The 25,459-nt window shown below is 43.7% G+C and overlaps 1 protein-coding gene across 4 annotated transcripts in view; it reads right to left on the reverse strand.

Annotated features, from left to right (window-relative positions):
- The window catches only part of EHBP1L1 (EH domain binding protein 1 like 1), a 152,488-nt gene that overhangs the window by 68,606 nt on the left and 58,423 nt on the right, over positions 1–25,459 (reverse strand). For all 4 annotated transcript variants that reach the window (XM_040410129.1, XM_040410127.1, XM_040410128.1 and 1 more), the window contains exon 2: positions 6,374–6,431. In XM_040410129.1, coding sequence (XP_040266063.1) covers positions 6,374–6,431 — 58 coding nt within the window. The remainder of the gene's footprint in view (positions 1–6,373; positions 6,432–25,459) is intronic.

The raw sequence follows: 25,459 nt of genomic DNA on the forward strand, positions 1-25,459 counted from the left end.
TCCTGTTTCATGCAGTTGTGAAAGAGAGAGGAGTGTGATCTTTGTGCTGTCTGAATTGCTGTGACTTCTCAAACCTCAGACAGTGCCTTGCAAAAGTGTTCACCCCCCTTGACTTTTTTCGTATTTTGGTGCCTCACAAACTGGAATTAACATGGATTGTTTGAGTATTTGCATCATTTTATTTACAGAACATGTCCACAACTTTGAAGATGTTTTTTTTTAATTTTTATTGTGGAGCAAACAACAAATAGGACAAAATAACAGAAAAAGTCAACGTGCATAACTATTCACCCCCCTAAAGTCAATACTTTGTAGAGCCACCTTTTGTGGCAATCAGCTCCAAGTCACTTTGGATAAGTCTCTATGAGCTTGCCACATCTTACCACTGGGATGTTTGCCCATTCCTCCTTGCAAAACTGCTCCAGCTCCTTCAGGTTGGATGGTTTGTGCTTGTGAACAGCAAGTCTGACCACAGATTTTCTATTGGATTGAGATCTGGGCTTTGACTAGGCCCAAAAGCCCAGATCTTTCCCCTAAAACCACTCAAGTGTTGCTTTAGCCGTGTGTTTGGGGTCATTGTCCTGCTGGAAGGTGAACCTCCGTCCTAGCCTAAAATCCTGCACAGAGTGGTACAGGTTTTGCTCAAGAATATCCCTGTATTTAGCACCATCCATCTTTCCCTCAACTTTGACCAGTTTCCCAGTCCCGGCTGCTGAAAAATATCCCCACAGCATGATGCTGCCACCACCATGTTTCATTGTGGGGATGGTGTTCTTTGGGTGATGTGATGTGATGTGTTGGGTTTGCGCCAGACATAGCGTTTTCTTTGATGGCCGAAAAGTTCAATTTTAGTCTCATCAGACCAGAGCACCTTCCTCCATACATTTTGGGAGTCTCCCACATGCCTTTACGCAAACTCACAACGTGCCTTTTTGTTTTTGCTGAAAGTAAAGGCTTTCTTCTGGCCACTCTGCCATAAAGACCAACTCTATGGAGCGTACGGATTATTTTCGTCCTATGTACAGATACTCCAGTCTCTGCTGTGGAACTCTGAAGCTCCTCCAGGGTTACCTTAGGTCTCTGTGCTGCCTCTCTGATTAATGTCCTCCCTGCCCGGTCCGTGAGTTTTGGTGGGCGGCCGTCTCTTGGCAGGTTTGCTGTTGTGCCATGTTCTTTCCATTTGGTTATGATAGATTTGATGGTGCTCCTGGGGATCATCAAAGATTTGGATATTTTTTTATAATGTAACCCTGGCTTGTACTTCTCCACAACATTTTCCCTTACTTGTTTGGAGAGTTCCTTGGTCTTCATGGCAGTGTTTGGTTAGTGATGCCTCTTGCTTAGGTGTTTCAGCCTCTGGGGCCTTTCAAAAAAAGTTTGTATATGTAATGACAGATCATGTGACACTTAGATTGCACACAGGTGGACATCATTTCACTAATTATGTGACTTCTAAAGGTAATTGGTTGCACCAGAGGTTTTTATGGGCTTCCTAACAAGGGGGTGAACACATATGCACATGCCAATTTTCTGTTTTCTATTTCTTAACAATAGTTTTATTTATATATTTTTCTCATTTCACTTCACCAACTTAGACTATTGTGTTCTGATCCATCACATAAAATTCAGATTAACAAAACATTGAACATGTGACAAAATACGAAAAAAGTCATGGTGGTTGAATACTTTTGCGAGGCAGTGTATATATAATCCAAATAGTGTTAGATAGTGTAGGTAAGTGAGTGAATAGTGTAGCTGATAGTTTCCAGTGTAGGGTGTTAGGAACATTATATAGTTAGCTCATATATATAATCCAGATATGTAGTAGTAGATAGTCATTGTAGGTTAGTGAGTGAATAGTGTAGCTGATGGTTTCCAATGTAGGGTGTTAGGTACATTAGTTAGGTAGCTGAAGTAGTGAATAGTCTAGCTGATAGGGTCCAGTGCAGGGTGTAGTGTAGGTAAGATAGAGATATCGTGTGTGAAAAAAAAAGTGTCAGCGTCCTTTGTCTGTGAAAAAAAAAAGTATTTTTCTGTGTTTTAGGGTTAGTGTTTTAGGGTTTCGTGTCGGTAGTTATTAGTGTCATCGTCTTTTGTCTGTGAAGAAAACAAAACAAAAAAAACCTCTTTTTCTGTGTTTTGGGGTTAGTGTTTTAGGGTTTCGTGTGAGTAGTGATTAGTGTCAGAGTCTTTTTTCTGTGAAAAAAAAATGTATTTTTCTGTGTTTTAGGGTTTCGTGTATATTTTATTTTACCTTTTTTGCCCCATTGTCCCCAACCCAATAAAGTTTGCCCAAATTCCCTCATATATTTTTTTGTATATAAAAACACATCATGAGTGCACGTGGGCGTGCCGGCAGCCGTGGTCATGGTAGGGGAGTTGGTTCCAGTCCTGGACCACTGCCAGCACGGGGCTGCTCCTCTACTTATGAAGGGCGGTCGCAGGTGGCAGGGGCGTCCGCCTCATCCATGATTGTTTTTGGGCCTGGCAGCTGCCCCATTTCTACTCAAGATGCAGAGGCAGTGGTGTCATTCGTGACACAAGCTAGTGGCACGGAGTCCTCTTCCCCGGCTCTGAGCACCAGCAGTTCTCCGCCTCCTGCAGGACCAGCCCCCAGCCCCCAAGAATTGACCCTGATGCTGTTTGACAGCGACAGTGAGATGAACATCGTGGGGGTGGTAATGCAGGAGAGTGAGCTAGAGCTTGGTCCGGATGCTCAGGACCTTTTGGAAGGGATAGAGGAGGGCAGTGCAGTTTCTAGGTAAAATTTCTCTCAGGGCGAGTGTCAAAAAAACTCCCCCCCCCCCCTCAAAACTGCTCGATGAAATAAGTGTCTCCCCATTGTAAAAAATGTGTCACCACATTGCACGGACGGTCACAGTGACGCACCCAGTGACCCACTGTCCCACAGACTCAGGCTCTCACTCACAGCAGGCTTCTTTCTCAGCACTGCTCCGGGCGGGCGGTAACAGGCAGGCAGTGCGGGCGGCGGTGCTCACCTCACTACTGTACGTCACGCGGCGCGTGACGTACAGTGAGTGAGCGCCGCCGCCCGCACTGCCTGCCTGTGGGGGGACATTATTTTTAATAAGGATCACTATGGACATTATTTAGAATGGAGGCTGCTGTGGGTGTCATTATAACTGTATAATGTCTGATAGGCCTAGTCCTGAGTTATATTACCCTGCCCTGTATAATAATGTACCCTGATACCCCTTAGTTATATTACCCCAGCGGAGTAATATAACTAAGGGGTATCAGGGATGGGTACATTATTATACAGGGCATGGGCAGGGCAATATAACTCAGCTCAGGACTAGGCCTATCAGACATTATAGTTATAATGTCACCCACAGCAGCCTTCATTCTAAATAATGTCCATAGTGATCCTTATTAAACTTAATGTCCCCCACAGTGACAGTGGCCCCAATTTTCATGTCTCCCACAGTGGCCCCCCCATTGTAATTAATGTCCCCCCATTGTAGTTAATGCCCCCCCCCCCCATTGTAATTAATGCCCCCCCCCCCCCCCAGACCATCACTCACCTAACAGCAGGCATCAGCACTGCTCAGGGGCTCAGGGCGGGCGGTAACAGGCAGGCAGTGCGGCGCTCACTCACTCACTGTACGTCACGCGCCTGCGCCGCCTAGTGGGAGGAGCAGGCGCGTGACGTCAGTAAGTGCCACCCGCACTGTCTGAAGAGTGAGAGGACTCGGGCCGGCACTCGGGCGCAGGTCAGGCGAGATGTCAGAGGGAGGGAGGCAGGGCGCACGGCGCACGGCAGAGAAACGACAAGAGGGCGCCCCTGCTGGCGCCCCCCTTCTGACAACGCCCCGGGCGGCCGCCCGTCCCGCCCGCCCCTAGAAACGGCACTGGAGGAGGGGATACCACCCATCAGTACCCCAGTGATATCCCTTCCAACTGGTGCGGGTGGTTTCAGCCACAGAACCCCTGCACCTAGTCAGACCCAGATGTCAGCGAGGGGACAGCGGAGCCAGGTCAGGGGCTCCACGTCTGCTGCTCCCCTCAGTCAACCACTGGTCGACCTTGGGTCTGACATTACAGGGGATGAAGAGGAGGGTGACTTAGAATGGGTGCCACCTCCCTTGTTAGGTGACAGCAGCATTTATGAGGAAGGTAAGCACCCGAGGCAAACGGTGCGGCAGGTCACCATGGAGCCCAGTGGCGTGTATATAGTGTGCGGCAGGAAAATGGATGCGCAATGTGCATGTGAGAGATATTTCTGTGCTGTCCATACATACATGCTACTGACATAGTGCTGTGATGTTACAACAATACTTAGTGCACCAATCAGTAATATCTACTTAGACCTAAGTGGCGATTTTCGCAATCACGAATATTTTTTAACACTCTATCTGCATATAAAGCGATTGGTCTGACATGCATCTGAATGCGAATTTTACATTGCGATTTTAGTAATGAAAAAAAAAAATGTAAACGAACATAGCAAATTCACAAATATATGACGAATATTCGCCCATATATTCGCAAAATTTAGCGAAATCGAATATTGACCCTGCAGCTCAACACTAATATTTAGGTCCCCTAAGGTACACAAGAAATTACAATAAACATTTTTATTTTTTTATGTTAAAAAAAATACAAATTCAAGCCACAACCTTTCTCAATTTTACATATAAAATAAAAGAATATAAAATAAACATAATTTAAATCAACTTGGTGTTGCTACAATCATACTGACCCACAGAATAAAGTTGCTATGTCATTTTTAGTGCACAGTGAACACTGTAAAAACTATTTCACCCCAAAGATATTTTTCTTCTTTTCCAGTTCAAGATATGGTAAATTAAATGGTACCCATAAAAATACAAATTGCCCAGAAAAAATGAAACCCTTATATGGACATGTGAATAGAAAATGTAAAAAGTTAGGGAATGTTTGGGTCCTTAAAGGGGTTGACCGGGTTCAGTACCCGGACATACCGATAATTTCACCCAGGCAGCCCCCCTGATGTTAGCATCAGAGAATTTCATGCTCCAAAGCACTCCCTTGCCCTGTGCTAGATCGCGCAGGGCAAGGGCTCTTTTATTTACAATAACACACTGCTGTGCGGAAGCGTCCACCCAGCAGTGTGTTCAGTGACGTCACCGACTCTGATGGGCCGGCTTTAGCACTGCCCTAGCTGTTTTACAGGCTAGGGCAGTGCTAAAAACTGCCAATCAGTGCTGGTGAGGTCACCGGGCTTCCTGGCAGCCATATGGAGAGCCCGGTACGTCACTGCAACTCCAGAAAATGCCTTTGCCCTGTGCGATTTAGCCCAGGGCAAAGGAGAGCATCGGAGCATGAACTGCTCCGATGCTGAAGTCAGGGGGGCTGCCGGGGTGAAAATGGGGGTATGTCCGGGTTCAGCATGAAAATCTATTTTTACTTATAGCTCTAACTCATCATTGCACCCCATACCCCTCCTCAGGCCGGACAACCATCACCTCGTGTCGAGTCAACAATGTCCAGTGTCTTGCAATGTCCACTCATCCAACAGAGAAAGAGAGAGAAATGAGGAATTTGGCAGCGCTGCCACTGGAGGGAGAATAAAGTTCTTCGAGCAGATATGGAAGTAGGAGGCTTAATTAGGACTATGGGGGACATTTGCTAGCGTATTTACGCCACTTAAATACTAGGAGAACTATATTAGAACTATAATGCAATGTGCTTTGATACTGTATTGGCAACTTCTTCCAAAAATACCAATACCGTATCAAAACCTGCTCCTTCTAGTTGTTATGAAGCCAACTTTAATATCCATCTGAGCCTTAGAATCTTCATTGGCACCAATGCTGGACATTTTTCCATTTGTTCCTACAGCAATGTCTACTGTCAGGGGAAACAGGGATTGAGGGTGTTGGTTTCAATATCCCCAACATCCTTTGTTGCTGCCAGTGGCACGTAGCAACAGCTTATTCCCTCTCATTAGAATAAACATGTAACCTTGGCCAAGACGAGTGTACGTGTTTATAGTTCAATGATTTCAACAAGAATAACAATGCAAAGGAGAACAAGTATCAAGGGGAAGCGCAACAAGGATACAGAGTATAAGGAACATACACCCCCTTCCCCCAAGGGGGAACTAAGATATGGTCAAATTAGTCAATTACCATAATGTAAAACATTGCTAGTAGAAAAAAGAAAGAGTACAGGTCATACATGGTAAATAACACATTATAGCATCAAATAAGTGAAAAGACAATATATGAAACAAAGCCCACTGAGGGGCAGCGTTCAATATGTATAAGAACCACCTAGGGAAAGAATCAAGGGATTGAGCTGAAGGAAATGTGTTGACATTTAGAGAGAGAAGACAGAGAATGTTTACTGGAAGATAGTGCGTCAATACCTTGGAGCAGACTCTTCTGTTCCTGCGAGTCCATACAATCACTATTTTGTCCGGTTGCCTGCAAGAAAAGTGAAAAACCCATTAGTGAATGCGCAGGTCTGAACGTAGACAAAGGCTGTAATTGCCTTTGCAGACTAATAAAAAACCAAGCATAGGCCATTAAATTAAACTTTAATTAAATCTGCCAATAGCGGAAACACTAAAGACACGCATACACCTTCAATGGCTGTCCGCTGAACAGCCTTCTCTCCCAACTCCGAAATATACATACAGGCGCAGTTTGGCCGTGCGTGTATGTATTTTCAATGAGGAGAGTCCTCTGGTGACAGATTATCTCCATGGACAACAAAAGATTAGGCGTGATATTTCATAGCGCTCAATTCTTTTCTTCCTTGACATCATCTGTTGAGGGAGAATCAGGAGCTCCAAAAATACGTTATACAGTCCGCCAATTCCACCGAAAATGGTGGGTTCAGCTTCCAGCACCAGGGTCCCTTCTCCTCTTCTTCCAGTCCCCGCTGGACCAGAAGTTTGACATTCCATGCACACGTCACCACTGAGGTTACCGATTGCCAGCAGCTGGAAGCAGTGGACATCATGTCACGGTGCTGGTCCAGCAGGGACTAGAAGCAAAGGAGAAGGGGGTTTGGCGCTGGTGACAGGTTCAAGAATAGACCAACATTACTGCTGTCTTCCAGAAGCATCTCCACACCTGTCTACAGGTTGTGTGTGGTATCGCAGCTCAGCCCCAATCATTTTACTCGAAACTCAAACCATGGACAAGTGTGTCACTGTTTTTAGAAGAAAGCAGCAATGTTTTTCCCTTAACATTTTCTTGCAAAAATAAGACAATTAGCCCTATATACTTGAAGAAAGGAAGGAAAAACACGATAACACAAACATTTTCTGGTGTAAAGTTTAATGAATCCAATGTAGATACATCCCAGGCACACTTCTGAATGATATTGGACAATATAACCTGGCTCATGCCGTTTCTGGCTTTGGTTTCAATCACGCTTTTACTTCAAGGTGACCGTCTTAGTGCTATCATGATGTGAACAGTATACTAATCATTAGCATTAAATATCACTTTCCTTTAAGAGGATGTAAACTCCTCAGAATAAAGAGATGTAAGGCTGCCAAGGTTGCACCAAGTTTAAAAATGTCATATTTTATACTCTGTAAATACTTTTCTTGAATGCTGAAGGACATTCACCCACCAATACATAGAGGACCAAGACTCTGTATACATACCGCTCATTAGCTGGGGTATAATTGAGCTGCAGAGGTAGGGAGGGGGCTGTCTTAAGCTGGCCATACATTTGAGATAATGATTGGCTGATCAGTCGTCCATGGGGTCGTTCTTATGAACAATACCACCAACTAAACTGCCTGACCAGGAAGTCCGTTTTTTATAAAAACAGACTCCCTGGTGCTTGAGCACAATGGCAAGTGATCGGCTGAATTCAGTTAATTTGCACGGCAGGTCAATTTCCGCACAGAGCTAATCTGCAAGGTGTACATGAGATTTGTCTAATCTCACACACTTTGATGGTCAGTGGCATAACTAGAAATGACTGAGGCCCACGGGCACCCCCAAGAAACCTCTTTGCCACCCCCTCCTCCTATGCAACTCCCACTCCTGTGGTTAGTCAAGATCTCTCTCTCAGACAAGGCCCGGCAGCCCCTCAGTCTGTTTTCTACAGTGTCACTGTATACAGACATCCCAACCTGCAAAAACTCATTTCAGGGAGGTGCACTTCTCATTTCAGGGAGGTTTTCTTTTTTTTTTCTTTCACAAACTTTTTATTACATTTTCCAAACATATGCAGTATCTGCACACTTTGCTCTATGGTGTGGAGGACTGGGCTCATTACCCTGCCCCAAATTATCATATTTATGTATATGATTAAAGCATCCAGGGGGTGTGAATTTAACACTGGGGTAAATAATATAATTAAAATGGAGGGTTAAATGTGTAAATGTATTAAAAAAAAAATACATCTCTCTCAATAGTTATATAGCTACTGAATGAGACAGAAGAAGGGATGCCTTTAACATATATATCTCCTTGAGAAGCCAATTTGACCCTATAGGGTTAATTCAACCTGTAATCTAAACTCTGTGTCATCTGTCACTTCTCTTATCTCTCTGCTCTGCTATCTGACTGAGATAAACCTTTCCGGGATATATTGTTTCACATGCGGGCGTCAGGGAGCCGCTATCTAATAGCGGGAGACTCCCTGAACCTCCGGGAGACTTGAGATCCCTGCTGTATATAATGTCATTGTATAACAATGTTCATAGGGCCCTGACAATAACATCTTTTAGTACTCATCCTGGGTGGGCCCCTTCTGAGTTCAGGCCCCAAAGCAGCTTCCCCTGCTTCCCCTATAGCCATGCCCCTGTTGCTGGTACTGTATTACGCTGAGGTGACATAATCCGCATTGTGCAGTACAGATTTGTAAGCAGAAAACCCACATGAAAATAGCACATAAACCCCCATTTATCATGGTTTTTATGCAGATTTTTTGTTCATTTTTTACAACCCCATTGAAGTTTATGGGGAAAACCATTCTACAGAAGGTGGGGAATCGCTCAACCAACTGGTAGTATCGCAGTCCTGGGAGTACAACAATCGTGTATAATTATGTATATATTTGTTATGTATTGTTTTATTGTTTATTTGGCAGCATGTTCCAGTTAAGCAAATGGATGACAAGAGTTAACAAGGAAAGAGCTTACCACTCTGTTCCTCCCCTCTTGGTAGGAGTGGGCTGGTCCTGCTTCCTGCCAGGAGCCAGAGTTCCTGTTGAGCTACAGTGTGGAGAGGAAGCACAGTATAGAGCTCCTGCTCCTGAGAATGCTCCTCCAAAGAGAATTGCAGAGCCAGCAGAGTAACCAGCTAAATCCAGCATTTGAAGTGTTGTACTGATTATATACAATTATTAACTATTAAAAAGCACCTTTAATTAATTACGTAGTGGTGTGACAACCGGTTAGCCTCATAATAGCCACGTGCCGCATGCTGAGTCCAGCGTGACACATAAATTTGATTTGAGTCCAGCATTTTTCCTATTCAGCACTGAAGCCACTCCCCTATTCACTTGTTCAGACACTCAAAATCCCGCAGGTGCGTGCTGATTAGTGTAATGATGCCCATTCAAACATCATAAAGTAAACTGCGCATGCGTCGGCTATATTTTGGTGCGGTCTAGCCTCACTTCCGGTAAACCAGTAGAAGCGGGAGTTATTTGGCGTGATGAAATAACAACTTGAAGCTTCTGGAAGGAAAATAACTGGCGCATGCGTGTTATATAAGAAAGAAGGCCGGGAGAGTGGCGTTACTGCACGCATGCACGGGATTTGAAATGAGTACTTCGGAGCCACAAGAAAAATAAAAAATAGACGGTAGATAATAAGATAAAGAAAAACGAGGCATGATTTGTGATGTCATTCGTTCATTGTAATAATTGGCGGGAAAATGAATAATAAGGAATGCAAAGGTACTATATGAATAATGTGAAAAAAGGGGGAGGAATATACTATTGAAATTAGTAATTATAATAATGGCTAGTTTGTTCATGGGGTGATAAACACATGACAGGTTCCCTTTAAGCTGGATTTGCATGGCCTGATGTTCGGGCCGATTATCGGGAACAAATGTTCCTACGAATGCTCATTCCCGATAATCTGTCCGTTTAAAGCAGGCATGCTCAACCTGCGGCCCTCTAGCTGTAGTAAAACTACAGCTCCCACAATGCCCTGCTGTAGGCTGATAGCTGTAGGTTGTTCGAGCATGCTGGGAGTTGTAGTTTTGCAGCAGCTGGAGGGCCGCAGGTTGGGCATACCTGGTCTAAAGCTACCACAGATCACCTGAGTGAAAGGCTGGATCATCGGGTGAAATGATCTGAGGTGCGGACATCTCAATCATCGTTCCCGGGCAGCAGATCTTTATAAACAGAACTCTGCAGCCGGCAAACCATGATTCTGTATCCATCGCTCATCCTCATACCGTGGAGGTGATCGCTGCATGCAATGCAGAGCTTCACCTCCACTTATTAACACTTCCTTCCTGACAGTCAGCTGCTCCTTACAGCATCTAAATGCACAATTTTCACAATGAAGACGCTGTGTTGATGTCCTCTTCATTGTTTACGCTGGTACATCTCTTTGTATTAGAGATGAGAAAATCTCTTCTAATGAATTCATCTTATTAGCAAGACAGCCCCCCACAGATGAAGAATAGCCCACCTGCCGTACGAGTGACACTGCCGGACATCCTGACACTATCTCCTACCTACGCCGCTGCCGAAACTCGAATTTACACTTCCAGGTAGCGACACGTGCACAGTTTAAGCTTCGGCATAGGCAGGAGACTGACTGGGCCGGACGTGATGTCCTGTCCTGTCAATCATACGGCAGGTGCGCGCTTCTTCACCTGAGAGGACAGCCCACCCACAGATGAAGCATCCTGGCAAATGAGACAAATCGGTTTGTTAGACTCCATTTGCTCATCTCTACTTTAGGGTCCATTCACACATCCGCAACTGTTTTGCAGTCCGCATTTTGTTCCGCATTCCGCATTTTGTGGACCGCACATGGCCGGCACTATAATAGAAATGCTTATTCTTGTCTGTGTCTGCGGACAAGAATAGGGCGTGTTCTATTTTTTTGAGGGGCTGCAGAACGGAAGTGCATCTTTTGCGGCCCCATTGAAAATGAATGGGTCCGCACCCGTTCCGCCAAATTGCGGCACGGATGCGGACCCATTTTGCGGACGTGCGAATGGACCCTTATTCTGTATACTGTACATTCATTTTAATGAGACTGTCACCAGTTTTACGCTGCCCTATCTGAGGGCAGAATACATTTGTGACCCAGACCCTGGTTCAGACGTAGCATCACATGATTTTTATTCCCAGTCCTTTTCTTAAAATTCCTACAAAGCAGGAACCAAGTGCCGGAGTCCACTCATATAGTGCAGCGTAAAACTGCTGACAGATTCCCTCTGTACAGATGAACGGCTGTGCCTGTCCACACATTGACAGTAGGCTCCTACACATTTCATGCAAGAACAGTTGTAGGAGATTTTTGTGATAAACCCTTTAATTGACATTCCAGATGTTTTGCCACATGCTGAATATCACTCAGTAAGAAAGCGCTTGTAACTGTGAAAGCTCAATATAAAATAAATATGAGCACATACCATTCACAAATCTAAAATAATAGCTTATCAGAAATGAGTCACGGGTGACACATTTCACTAATGCAGTCATTTCCTGTCAACAGGTCTTCAGAACAGCACAGACTGAAGTCTTCCAGAAATGGGAATGCCTAATAGCAGGGAATGGCTTGAAGTAGACTTAATCATAAAGCTACATCTTTTCACAGGGATATTATAGGTTTATAAGAAAGCTCAATATAGCCAAATATGTTACCTCGAACCCTATAATGAAAAGAACAGACGCGGGCCAACTTGCGAGATAAATCACTTTTTTTTCCCCCAGCCCAAAAATAATCAGTGTATTGAAGCCTTTAAAAGGGGCCTTTTGAAAGAACTAGGAAAAATAGATTCTCAACCTGTTCATTATAATTTAACCCATGAAGAATGGAAGGCGTTAAAATCGCTAGAGAAAAATGAACATATCGTGATCAAGCCGGCTGATAAGGGGGTAGTGATCCGCGATAAAACAAGACACGAGGACATCATGTATAAACCACTGCAGGATGAAACCACGTATAAGAGATTGAGGCAGGATCCTACCCTGGAATCTATTAAACAAATGGATACATTATTGAAGAAGGGTAAGGAAATGGATATTTTGAATGTAAAAGAGTTTGAATTTCTTCAGATTAAATACTCAGTTATGCCAGTGATCTACTATCTGCCCAAAGTTCATAAAAATGTTATGGATCCCCCCTAGGCCTATTGTATCTGACTAGCCGGCTAACTGAATATGTTGATTTTTTCCTGCCCGATACTGGCCACTGTAAATGTTGCATCTCTGTATACTGTTATCCCCACGACTAGTATCAATGGCCTGGGCGCGGCTATGCTCCATTCAAGTGAACAGAGCTTAGCCCCGCCCAGGCCAGTGATACTAGTCATGACGTCACTGGGCCTGCGGTAAACAGCGAGAAGGCCGTGGCACTACTGCCAGCGCCGCTGCCTTCTCAAACAGCTGATCGGCAGGGGTCCTGGGTGTCAGACGGCGTCGATCAGATGCTGATGACCTATCCAGAGGATAGATCATCAGTTTAAAAAAACTGCAGAACCCCTTTAAAGACTGTCTTGATAAAGATCAAGAAATGACAATTGAACAGGGGACATTTATATTAGAATGTTTAGAATTTGTTTATATCACAATTTTGTTTGGTTTGATGGTTGCTGGTACTTGCAGTGCACCGGGAGGCGATGGGGGCAAAATTCGCCCCTAGTTTCACCAACCTATTTAGGAGTTCATGGGAAGAGGAATTTATAAAACCAAGGTTAGGTAAAAGATAGAAAAAAAGAATTCATTATGTGGAAAAGATATATTGATGATTGCCTGCTGATTTGGAAAGGAGATTGTGAGGGACTAGAAGAATTTTAGTGTTATATCAATACGAACTAATAGAAATCGCGGTTTACAGGAAATGTGAGCCGCAAGTGTGTTGATTTTTTGAACCTTACCATTTTTGTTGATGAAGGGAGATTGAAAACAAAAACATATTTTAAACCTACGGACACAAATGCATATATTTCCACGACCAGTTGTCATTACAAACCCTGGATTAAGAATATCCCTAAGGGACAGTTTAAGACTACTTTCACACTCGCGTTTTGGGCGGATCCGTCATGGATCCGTTACGGATCCGTTACAATAATACAACGTTTGTATTATCCGTTTGTATTATCTGTAACATAGCCAAGACGGATCCGTCATGAACTCCATTGAAAGTCAATGGGGGACTGTTCCGTTTTCTATTGTGCCATATTGTGTCAGAGAAAACTGATCCGAACCCATTGACTTACATTGTGTGCCAGGACGGATCCGTTAGGCTCAGTTTCATCAAGCGGACAGCAAAACGCTGCAGGCAGCATTCTGGTGTCTGCCTCCAGAGCGGAATGGTGACTGAACGGAGGAAAACTGATACATTCTGAGCGGATCCTTTTCCATTCAGAATGGATTAGGGCAAAACTGATCCGTTTTGGACCGCTTGTGAGAGCCCTGAACGGATCTGACAACCGGAAAGCCAAAACGCCAGTGTGAAAGTAGCCTAAGAGAGTATATAGAAACTGCACTAATTTGCATGACTATGAGGAGCAGAGTAACATGATAAAAAACAGGTTTTTGGATAAAGGCTATAAGAAGAAAGAACTAGAGAGAGTTTCACAGAAGGTGGCTGAGGAAAGTGTTAATTTGGAACAGGTTAAGATGCAGCAAATGAATAGAAGGAAGAAAAAGACTTTCGCTTGAGTTTTATTACACAATTCAACAATAATGCATGGCAAATAAAGGAAGCTATGAGAAAGAATTGGTCTGCCCTTAAAAATGACCCCATATTAGGAGATATTATCCCCCAAATCCTACAGTTATTTTTAAAAAAGCACCTAATCTAAAGAATAAACTTGTACATAGTTTTATATCCACACAATCTGGTAAAACTAATAAACATCGTTTCACATTGAGCGTTTTTTGTTTACCAGTGCAAATAAACAGTGGTTTCTAGGAGCAACGGTACTACTCCTAAAATAACGGGGAAACTCTCGTGTGACCGTCTGGGTGTTGTCTGCATGCTGGAGTGTCCATGAGGCCTCCAGTATGAAGGACGGACTACTAGGAAACTAAAAGTCAGAATTCAAGAACATATAAGAAATGTAAAAAAAGGATTAGATACACACAGTGTCTCCGCAGATAAAAAAAATACATAACAGAAACCAAGAAGGTTTGAGGTTTATTGGACTTGAACAGGTCCATAATAACTGGAGAGGGGCGATCCATTGAATACTGTAGAATAAATAGAAAAGAAGAAGAATAGATCTATAAATTGGGGACTTTGTACCCTAATGGTTTGAATGTTGAATTTGATATAAAGGCCTGTCTGTATAATAGATACATAAAATATGGGTTTGCCATTGATATGCAGCACATTCAAGAATTGTGAATCTGTGACTGCAAATATAAACCTTTGGTAACAATATGGGGAAGTTGGTGTGACATTTTCTCACTTGCAATATAGATATCATAATGTGGGTTATTTTATGCAATGAAAAAAAGAAAATGGGGTCATGTATATTTTATGTGGGGTTATGTATATTTGGATATCTATTAGAAGGGGATAAGTGTAGCAAAATATAAAAAGTAAAGTCCATATTGACACTGGTGTGGTGAGCGATAAGTGGAGCTGAGATGACGAGTGGGGGAATGTAGGGGAATAATGGAGCAGAAGATGAATGGGTGTAATCAACCATATGACTAAAAGAGGAGGAGACAGAGGTATTTTCATGGATTTTAAAGTTGTCAGAAAAAATGTTTTTTAAATGCAGTATGTGTTTTTATGTATGTGAATATGTTTATATTGGAATTTTATAACTGATATGGGGAATGGGGAATTTTGCTATATTATAATTATGTGAATCGAGGTTGTGGTAAAGCCCACATTACCTTGAAAAAGAAGCAATCTAGATGAGTCGACAGGTGCCCCTGACGAAGCGGAGGCGAAACCCGCGCCGGGCGTTTGATGAGAGGACGTGCACATTTTATATCATTGTTGTGAGTAGAATAAATCCTTGTCTTTAAACTCAGTTGGCAGTACTTCACTATGTCGGGCTATTTCTTCTGTTCTCTAGGAGATTAGAGCATCGACTTTTGTGATAATCCATGCAGGATACTGAGGAATAACATCGCAAAGACACTCCTTTTTTTACTCCTAATATAAACTTATACCTATTCTGAGCAGCGCGGTTTTCTCTTTCTGTCTGCTTTTCACAGGGCAACTTACAGAACGTATCTTCATATGTCTCTCGTATTTTTAGAGGATAAGTACTAGTGTAGTTGTGCATCAATGGGGTCCAACTGCTGAGAACCTCACGATCATGAGAACAAGACCCTTCACCATTTTCTCAAGCCAGGTGCCGTGCTATAGAAAGTCACATTATATCCATGGTGCCTGGACGGCCATGACTGTGCAGGGAAAACTGCACAAAGGTCCTCCATGCCCCACTGAGAACCAAGGCCCCGTTAACCTAGCGATTAGTGGGGGCTTGAAAGTACAAGTTCAGCTTTGGAATGGTAAATAATGATAAAGGGTTGTCTGATCACAGATAATGAGGGTCATTTATTAAGGGACCTGTGACTTAGTCATAAATAATCTTTATTATTATTATGTCCACAGTTTGTCTGAGAAGGGGTTTGTCCTCAAAACTCATTACCTAATGGAAAAGAGCTTTAACGTATTTTAAGGGTCCTCAATGTCTGGTGCTTGTGTATAACCATTTTGGGGTTTTCACATACTCCACTATTATCCACGGGAGCTCATGAATATCAGGATCCGTCAGCATGTGCTGGAGATGTTCACCAAAACAGATGGGCCAGTTAAAGATGGTGACCCGGCCTTTTGCTAAGTTGTCTTTTGTCAAGGACAAATCTGTATTTCTCTCCCAGGTGAGGGAGAAGAAAATAGAAAAGAAGCGCACAATAGGGTAATATTGTTAAAACAACAGATATAAAATAGTGGGAATTTATCCACACTCACCTTGTAGGGTTGCGCTTAAATAGGCACAACTCTACTGTAAACTTAGTAGTAATGGAGTCTTCTTGCCAGGATTGCAGCCGCAGATTAGTTTGTTCTTTTTGGTAAGGTGTCCAATCCCCCAAAAAAGAAGTAAATTGTAATAGAAAAACGGAGAAAGAAGAGGTTTCTGCCTCGGCGCAAAATCACTGGAGTAGACGATCTTAATGCAAAAGTTATTCTTGATTTAATAGAAACAACGCGCTTCGGGGATTAAAAACTCCCCTTCATCAGGTTTCATAATGATACAATACAAAGACAGAAAGGTACATATTTATAGATACAGCATATAAAAAAAAAAAGCCAAAAAGATGCACCTGGGTGACGCCCCCTAAGGGGAGGGGCCACCCCCAGGTGTCATCCAAAGTGCAGCTGCAGTTACTGTACAAGCAAACAGTATTGTGGGTGTATGGAGATTCCTAAGGGGTAAGGGCTAAAACCGCTGGTGTATTTATAAAGATCGCTTTATTCATAGCTGGTTTGTTATTGAGACCAAACTCTCTGTCACGTGATCGCACATACAAGCGGTCACGTGACATAAGAGGCAGGAAGTAAAATCGGCCTCTGGTGTTTTCTATACCTCTCCCGTCACTAGGGAGAGAGAGGCTCACAGTGCCCGGTGCCTAGTATGTATATTGCGCTTCCGTGTTAGTTGTTAAGGGGCGGTCATTGTATTTGGTGACGTCAGGGGTCACATGATCGGTCCTTTTTCGTTGTTCTCTGATTGATTTGCCGATCCTATATTTGTCTCACAGTGATATTTGTCTTTGTTCATTTAGAGCTCTATTGGATTTGTAGCCCATGACACAATATATAGTATATATATAGATAAAACTCAATCAAGAAATAAAAAACAATAAAAATCAAGATAAAAATCAGGTAGAACATTCGATTAAAATTGTTCAGAGCAATCGAATAATATAGGAATAAATACATAAATACATAAATAAAGTGAATAGATAAAATGAAGTAAATAGATATTTTGCATAGTATCCCTGCTGGGCAAACCTCATCTATATCATTATAAGCAATGCAAATGATTATAGATAGCCTTGCAATGAATAGGCTGTCTGTCTAGATGAAAACGGAGATATAGTCAACTGGTGAATGAATGTTAATAATTATTTTTTATTTTTTGTATAATTTTTATATATTATAGACATTTTATAAGTTAATTTCAAAGGCCTCATTTAGCCCATAGGGATTCAGGCTATTAAGTTTAAATATCCAGTACATCTCACGACGTCTGAGATATTGGACATCTTTCTGGAGGTGAATTGGGATATACTCAATGGGTGTTACCGTGAACCCAACACTGGTACCATCGTGGTGTTCGGCCACATGTCTGGATAGGCTGTGCTTCATGAATTTTTTCTTAATATTTGAACGGTGCTTATTAAAACGGTTCCGTAGAGTTTGTATGGTGCGGCCCACATACTGCAGGTGACAGGGACACTCAAGGACATAAATTACATAGCTGGAGTTGCAAGTTAGATGGTGTTGTATTAGAAAGGACTCTCCAGTCGTGTGGCTATGGAAAGATGATCTTTGAAAAATATTATTGCAGCATAAACATCTACGGTGACCGCATTTAAAGCTACCGTTAGGGGCTCTAATGTCCATACCCTGTTCATTATTTGGATGTAGAGCTGGTCTTAGTTTGCTAGGTGCCAGAAGGTTTTTCAAAGTCTTCGCTCTTCTGTATGTGAAACGTGGGGTATCTGGAATAATCTGACTTAGTATAGGGTCTCTTTTCAGAATATACCAATATTTCCCCAAGGTTGCCTTTATGGCGGTATGTTTCTGGTTATAGGTTGTCACAAAATTGTAGCAGTAGGACTCGAGATCAGTTTTCTCCCCTCTTTTCTTAGTTGGAGCCAGACATTCTAATTGTGTTAGTGTTTTGGCTCTATCAATGGCACCCATTATGATGTTATTTGGGTACCCTTTTTGTCTAAACCTGGATGTGAGGATATTGCTTTGAGTGATGAAGTCTGTATCCAGTGTACAGTTGCGCCGAATGCGTTTAAACTGACTAAATGGAATATTTGCCTTCCATTTCCTGTAGTGTATACTGTCAAAACTGAGATAGCTGTTGCTATCTACCTTTTGGAAAAAAGTACGGGTTTTTATTTCATTATTTAGGACGAAAAACTCCAGATCTAGGAATTCAATCGTCTTCCTATTTGATGTACCTATAAACGAGATGCCCCAGTTGTTGGCATTGAGATGCCCCAGTTGGTGGCATTTTGCTAAGTTGTGACACCATAAAACTGGTAACAGATTCCTTTAAGGGTATGACCACACCGCAAGGTCGCAGGGCGTTCGGGACGTGGACATGCTGTGGTAGAACCAATTAGGCTCTAGCAGCCTCTTAATTAAATTAAGACCACAATGTATAGTCAGTCTGCATTGTTAATGGCTGCGCAGCACCTTCAACATCACAAGGCTATTAACAATACAGACCCGCTGAACAATTTAATTAGAGGCAGCTGTGACCCTTAAAACGTACCCTTAAGGGTCAAGGATAGCTTTGTCAGTATATAAAGAGAGCATCATCAGTGTGGATGAGGGGGCACATTTATTAAGACTGGCGTTTTAGACGTCTGTCTTAATAAGCCCCTGCACTGGCGGTGGATCCTCCGATATGTAGAGGCACCAGCCTCTAAATAACTATGGCAGATCCACTGCCACTTCTAAACGTAAGACAGCTTCCGAACTGTCTTAAATTTAGACCATTTTCTACACCTAAACCAGGGGTAGAAAATGGTAAATGACCTTTGCCACCCATGCCCCCTTTTTTTAGACCTGGTGTGAGTGGGGAAAAGTTTAAGATTGCAACGCAAAGGACCTTTTCAGCGCAATCTGTACCAGAAAGGTTCATAAATGAACCTTGAGATGCTTTCAGTGCGTTAATTTTCCACAGCACATGGATGAGATTTGTTAAAATGCCATCCACATGCTATATTACCACACAAATCCACAGCATTTACACCAAATGGGACGGACCACGCACAGTTATCAGCTGCAGAATTAGGTAACCCACGTCCTCTACATTCTACTGTACATTATACGTTTAACTGAAGAGGCCTCGAGAGTGAAATCTCAGATACGCAGTAAATATTCTTCACATGAAGTAGACAAATGTGAAAGTGCCGCAGGCGTAGTCACAGAACGCTCATCTGCAAGCTTAGACAGGTTACAACAGATTTCTATGTCACTAGGAAAGTTATATCTACGGTATAATAAATGCACTTGAGCTCTCAGTGCTATGATAATGATAATTCTTTTTATGTTGCAGTGATATTTATTGTATATTTTTCCAGCTAAAAACACCTGAAAATAATCTGAACCACAACATTCAAGTAAAATTTTTGAGCAGTACATACAAGGTCAGTATGGAGGCAAGAAGTAAAGAATAATATGATGCAATCCAGCAGCGGTGTCCATGCTTCCACACTATAGGAAAAAGCTCCAGCCTCTCTGGTGGCCAAGACTGTGCACATAGGCACCCATCCCAGCCACCTAGTACATGCGCTGCTGGATTGCAGGGTGGTCATAACCCCTGGAAATGAGGTGTGTATATAATGTGATGGAAAAATGGATCCACCCAGCAAAGGAGGCAATATGCACAATCACAATACATTAGTAAGTGCCTTGTAATAACTTTGTCTACATGATAAATGGCATTTGCCTAAGTTAGGAAACCCCTTTAAGGTCTGGAAGTGGCTATGGAGCCCAGATAACAGGTGTCTCGGTGGATTGGTTTGGGTGGAAAGTTTTTCAAACCATAGTAAATTCTCTTTTAGTAGTTATGGATAATTGATAAGGAGATACCAGAGCCTTCATCTGCATTCAATGTGGAGAGCTTTGTGAGAGCTGGTTGTGGGTCCTGGGGTGTGGGGTGTACCATAGTAGATATCTACTATTTTAGAGAGAGGAATATCTCATAAATGTTGATTAGAGAAGGGCAGTCTATGAATTGTGTCATTTGACATTCATATATATCTCTAAAAGTCATTGGAAGTGAGCGGTGGGGACTTAAAGGGGTTATCTCATCTTAGACAATGGGGGCAGATCGCTAGGATATGCCCCCATTGTCTGATAAGTGTGGGTCCCACCTTTGGGACCCGCACCTACAAGGAAAACGGAGCCGGGGAGAGTTGTGTCTGGAGGACCCCGGGTTTCCCGGGGTCCATCCACCACCAGGTGCAGCTCCCCGCCTCTCCCATTGAAGTGAATGGGAGCGCACCACGCATGCGCGGCCACTGCTCCTATTCATTTCTATGGGGCCGATGGAAATAGCCGAGCCGAGCCAGCGCTCGGCTATTTTCGGCGGCTCCATAGAAATGAATGGAGGGCGGCTGCGCATGCGCAGTGCGCCCTCCTCAAGTTTCTCCGCTCCGTTCTCCTTGTAGGTGTGGGTCCCAGGGGTGGGACCCGCACCTATCAGACAATGGGGGCATATCCTAGCGATATGCCTCCATTGTCTAAGATGGGTTAACACCTTTAAGGAGAATCTCAAGGTTTCCTATACATTTAGTACGGCTATAGTGATATCATTGGTAACTTTGGGTTGTTATTCTAGAATAGGAGGGCACGAAGAGGAATTGGTGAGAGGTCCTCTTCTATGGATCTCCAGAGTTTATCTTTTAGTCTAATCTAGTCTATGGTGTGTGAAATGTGAATTGTAGTAACGTCTCCAATCAGGAATACTCATGCCACCTAAAGATTTAGGGAGGGAAAGAATTTGACTATTAATTTGTGCTTTTTTGGTACCTCATAGATAGGTAAATGTAAGTTTCTGTAAAGAGTCATAGGATGAGCGTAGGCATGGCTTGCATTAGACATAGTACTTTTGGGAGAATTATTGATTTGATTAGGTTTTTCCTTCCTAACCATGAAAGTCTGGTAAGGGTTGAAGTATATAGGTCTTTCCAGGAGGTACTGAGCTTTATTCCTTAATAAGTTATGTGTGACTTGGGCCACAGAAATGGGATGTTTTAAGTGAGTGATTTTAAAGCCAATTGTTTCCAATTTATTGAGGTTTCTTTGACGTTGAAGAGCTCTCTAAACTCCTTAAAGGGGTTATCCGACTTAAATAAATCTATTCTAATTGCATTTATTGTAGACCAGTGAAAGATTCTTAAAATCACTTTCATCACCTATCTATCACTGTTTGGCCAGTTCAGTTAAGGGTCATGTTACACCTGACGTCAGTAAGCCTGCTCAGGCACTGACGTCTCGTTTACAAGCTTCTCCCTGCTTGAGGGAGTGTCCAGGCTCTGTAAACGAGACGTCAGAGTCTCTGGTGCCCTCCCCCCTCCCCCCTCCAGCTCTCCTCACACTGCCCGGCTCTGCTCTGCTGATGATGTCTCATTTACAGCCGTCTCCCTGCTTGAGGGAGTGTCCAGGCTCTGTAAACGAGACGTCAGAGCCTCTGGTGCCCTCCCCCCTCCAGCTCTTGTCACTGCCTCGGCTCTGCTATGCGATCGCTCATGTGCAGTACATACCAGAGCCGAGGTGATATCTTCTCTGGCAGCAGAGTATGTTTGTCCATACTGCATTCACTGGGGCTAGAGGTGGCAGTTTGTAAACGTTCCCCTCTGCATCTGGGGATCGTTATTACAGCCCTGGTCCCCCCCCCCCCCCCCCCCACACTACTACACATTGAACACCCCCTGGGAAATATAAATAAATTATTGGCCATCATTATTATGATCATCAACATCATTATTCAGCTATATAAAATCCTTATCTGCCACCAATATATGGATTTATCTAAGCAATATCCATATTGAATATATATTTGAATAATATAGATATTGCTTAGATACAGATAATGCTAATGATATTTTCACACTAGCGGCAGGACGTATCCGACAGGCTGTTCACCCTGTCGGATCCGCCCTGCCGCTATTTGCCCGTGCCGCTGGACGGATCCGTTATTGCAATTCATTTCTAGACGGATCCGCACCTGGATCCGTCTACAAATGCTGTCACTTGTCACACTGATCAGCGGATCCAGCAGGCACGCAGCTCCGACGACGGAGCTGCCGTGCGGATCCGGCGTTGCAAAACAACTGAAGGACGGATCCGCCCTTCCGGTCTGCGCATGCGCAGAACATGAAAACTGTGAAAAAGACTGACAGAGGGATCCGTCCATCCACATGACAAGCGGATAGACGGATCCGCCCTTCCGGTCTGCGCATGCGCAGAACATGAAAACTGTGAAAAAGACTGAAAGAGGGATCCGTCCATCGACATGACAAGCGGATAGACGGATCCGTTATTGCAATGCATTTCTAGACGGATCCGCACCTGGATCCGTCTACAAATGCTGTCACTTGTCACACTGATCGGCGCATCCAGCAGGCACGCAGCTCCGACGACGGAGCTGCCGTGCGGATCCGGCGTTGCAAAACAACTGAAGGACGGATCCGCCCTTCCGGTCTGCGCATGCGCAGAACATGAAAACTGTGAAAAAGACTGCAAGAGGGATCCGTCCATCGACATGGCAAGCGGATAGACGGATCCGTTATTGCAATGCATTTCTAGACGGATCCGCACCTGGATCCGTCTACAAATGCTGTCAGTTGTCACACTGATTGGCGGATCCGGCGGGCAGCTCCGACGATGGAACTGCCTGCCGGATCACACTAACGCTAGTGTGAAAGTACCATAAAAAGTCGAAAATCCAGGACTTTTAGTCAAGTGGCCGCTCGCTGTACACTGCCGTGCTGCGCCATAGCTCCACCACCGTCCCCTTTATAGTCAATGGGGACAGAGCGGCAGTCCAGCGGCATGGCAAAATAGCGGCTGGCCGGATCCGACAGGGTGAACAGCCTTTTGGATCGATCCTGCCTCTAGTGTGAAAGTTCACACATCCGCCAATGGGTCCGCATTTGTTCTGCAATTTTGCGGAACGGGTGCGGACCCATTCATTTTCTATGGTGACGGAATTTGGAATTAGTGCAAATACGTCCTCCTTGATATACTGTAATAACAGAAAGAAAATTTTTAGACTAGAAACAAAACCAAACATGAAAGAAATGTATGAAAAATAACATAACTTACACTGTACAGCTGCAATGTGACAGGAAGGTCTTCTGCCCTGTGTGTGTATTTTTTATTTTTTTTGCAAAGTGCAGAGCAGGGGGAGGGGAAGGTCAGGTTGTTCACGCCCAGAAATATTCATGAGGCAGAGCTCAGGCTTTGTTGGTACACGCCCCCTCACCTTGTACTTGAGCATGTAAACAAAGCAATGACAGAACCATGAAAAGGTGCAAATATGGGTTTTAACTTGATGAAATCAAGCTTAACCAAATTATATGTATATCCTGATGGATTTTAAGTGTTTTTTTTTTATTAACTCGGATAACCCCTTTAAATAGTGCTTGAAATCTCGGGAAAGCGGTTACAGGGTTTGAAAGTATTAAGAAAAGATCATCTGCAGATGGCTCTATAAGAAAGCCTTGAATGGATATGCCTTTAATCTGAGGGGATGTTCATCTTTATTGTAGAAGAGGTTGTACAAATATAACAAAAAGTGTTGGGGAGAGAGGGCAGCCCTGTCTGGTGACATTGAAAATACTGAAGGGAGGAGTGAGGGTGTTGTTTAGACAAAATCTAGCAGAGGGATATGTGTACACAGTAAATATAGCATCTATAAATGATGGAGGAATTTAGTAAGCGTCGAGCACTGATCTCTGCAACGCATTTCTAATCGGTCTCCCTCTCACCAAACTCTCCCCCATTCAGTCTGTCCTAAATGCTGCAGCCAGGCTCATCTATCCATCCAACCTCTACACTGACGCTACTAGTCTGTGCCAGTCACTTCACCGGTTGCCCATCCACCACAGAATACAGTTCAAACTTCTCACCCACAAAGTTCTCCACAGAGCTGCACCTCCATACATCTCCATCTACCAAACTACTCTCCACAGTGCTGCACCTCCATACCTCTCCATCTACCACCCTACTCTCCACAGAGCTGCACCTCCATACATCTCCATCTACCACCTTACTCGTGTTCTCCACAGTGCTGCACCTCCATACCTCTCCATCTACCACCCTACTCTCCACAGTGCTGCACCTCCATACATCTCCATCTACCACCCTACTCCTACTCTCCACAGTGCTGCACCTCCATACCTCTCCATCTACCACCCTACTCTCCACAGTGCTGCACCTCCATACCTCTCCATCTACCACCCTACTCTCCACAGTGCTGCACCTCCATACCTCTCCATCTACCACCCTACTCTCCACAGTGCTGCACCTCCATACCTCTCCATCTACCACCCTACTCTCCACAGTGCTGCACCTCCATACATCTCCATCTACCACCCTACTCGTGTTCTCCGTTCTGTTAGCGACCCAAGATTAATAACCTCCATAATTCGTACATCTCACTCCCATCTTCAAGACTTTTCTCGAGCTGCACCTACTCTCTGGAATACTCCGCCCCGGAATACTAGGTCAATCCACAACTTCTCCACCTTTAAACGTGCCTTAAAAACACATCTTTTCAGGCAGGCATACCAAGCTACCTAAACTGACTATTCCCTGAGTAAGCCTCCCCCCACCAACTCCTCTGGCCTGAACTCGATCCTCTAGTAGTCCCAAACCCGAAGCAGATCGTCCGGCACCACTACTGTCAGTTCAATAATGGCTCAAATCTTACTTATCACAATCAACTACCCTATGTGTCAGCCCCAATTCCTCATAGATTGTAAGCTCTTGCGAGCAGGGCCCTGACTCCTAGTGTTTCAGTTGCATATGAGCCAGTTAGTTTTGTTTCGTACCTGAACCCGATGAATTTGTAAAGGGCTGCGGAATATGGTGGCGCTATATAAATAAATTGTATTATTATTATCTCCTGTAGGTCCAGTCCACCCACTGAATATATGCAAACCTATTAGCTCAAAGAATGAAACTGATAATACCTACTGTAATAAAACCAGAATAAGTGGGATTTGTGGGCAATAGATAAAGAAAAGACAACACACCTACGGTGCTACACCTTATACAAATAACAACTTCCCCTGTCAAGCTTATTTAACCCCATAGTGACTGCCAATATGCTTTTTTTTTTTACTGCGGTCACTAAGGAGCCTTTTTACGGTTGCTCAGTCTAAGTGATGCACGGGTCTTACTTGAAGCTGACAGCGGGAGCTTGGGTCTCGCACTACAGCCGCGCTCCTGTTCTAACGGATCGGCACTTCTGCTGGTTAAGGCCTATTCACTTGACTAGGACGGAGCCATCACAGTGATGTGAGTAATTACACCTGCTCGCCACTGCAATAT

Source organism: Bufo bufo, chromosome 10 (assembly GCF_905171765.1).
Source record: "Bufo bufo chromosome 10, aBufBuf1.1, whole genome shotgun sequence".
Lineage (NCBI taxonomy): Eukaryota > Metazoa > Chordata > Amphibia > Anura > Bufonidae > Bufo > Bufo bufo.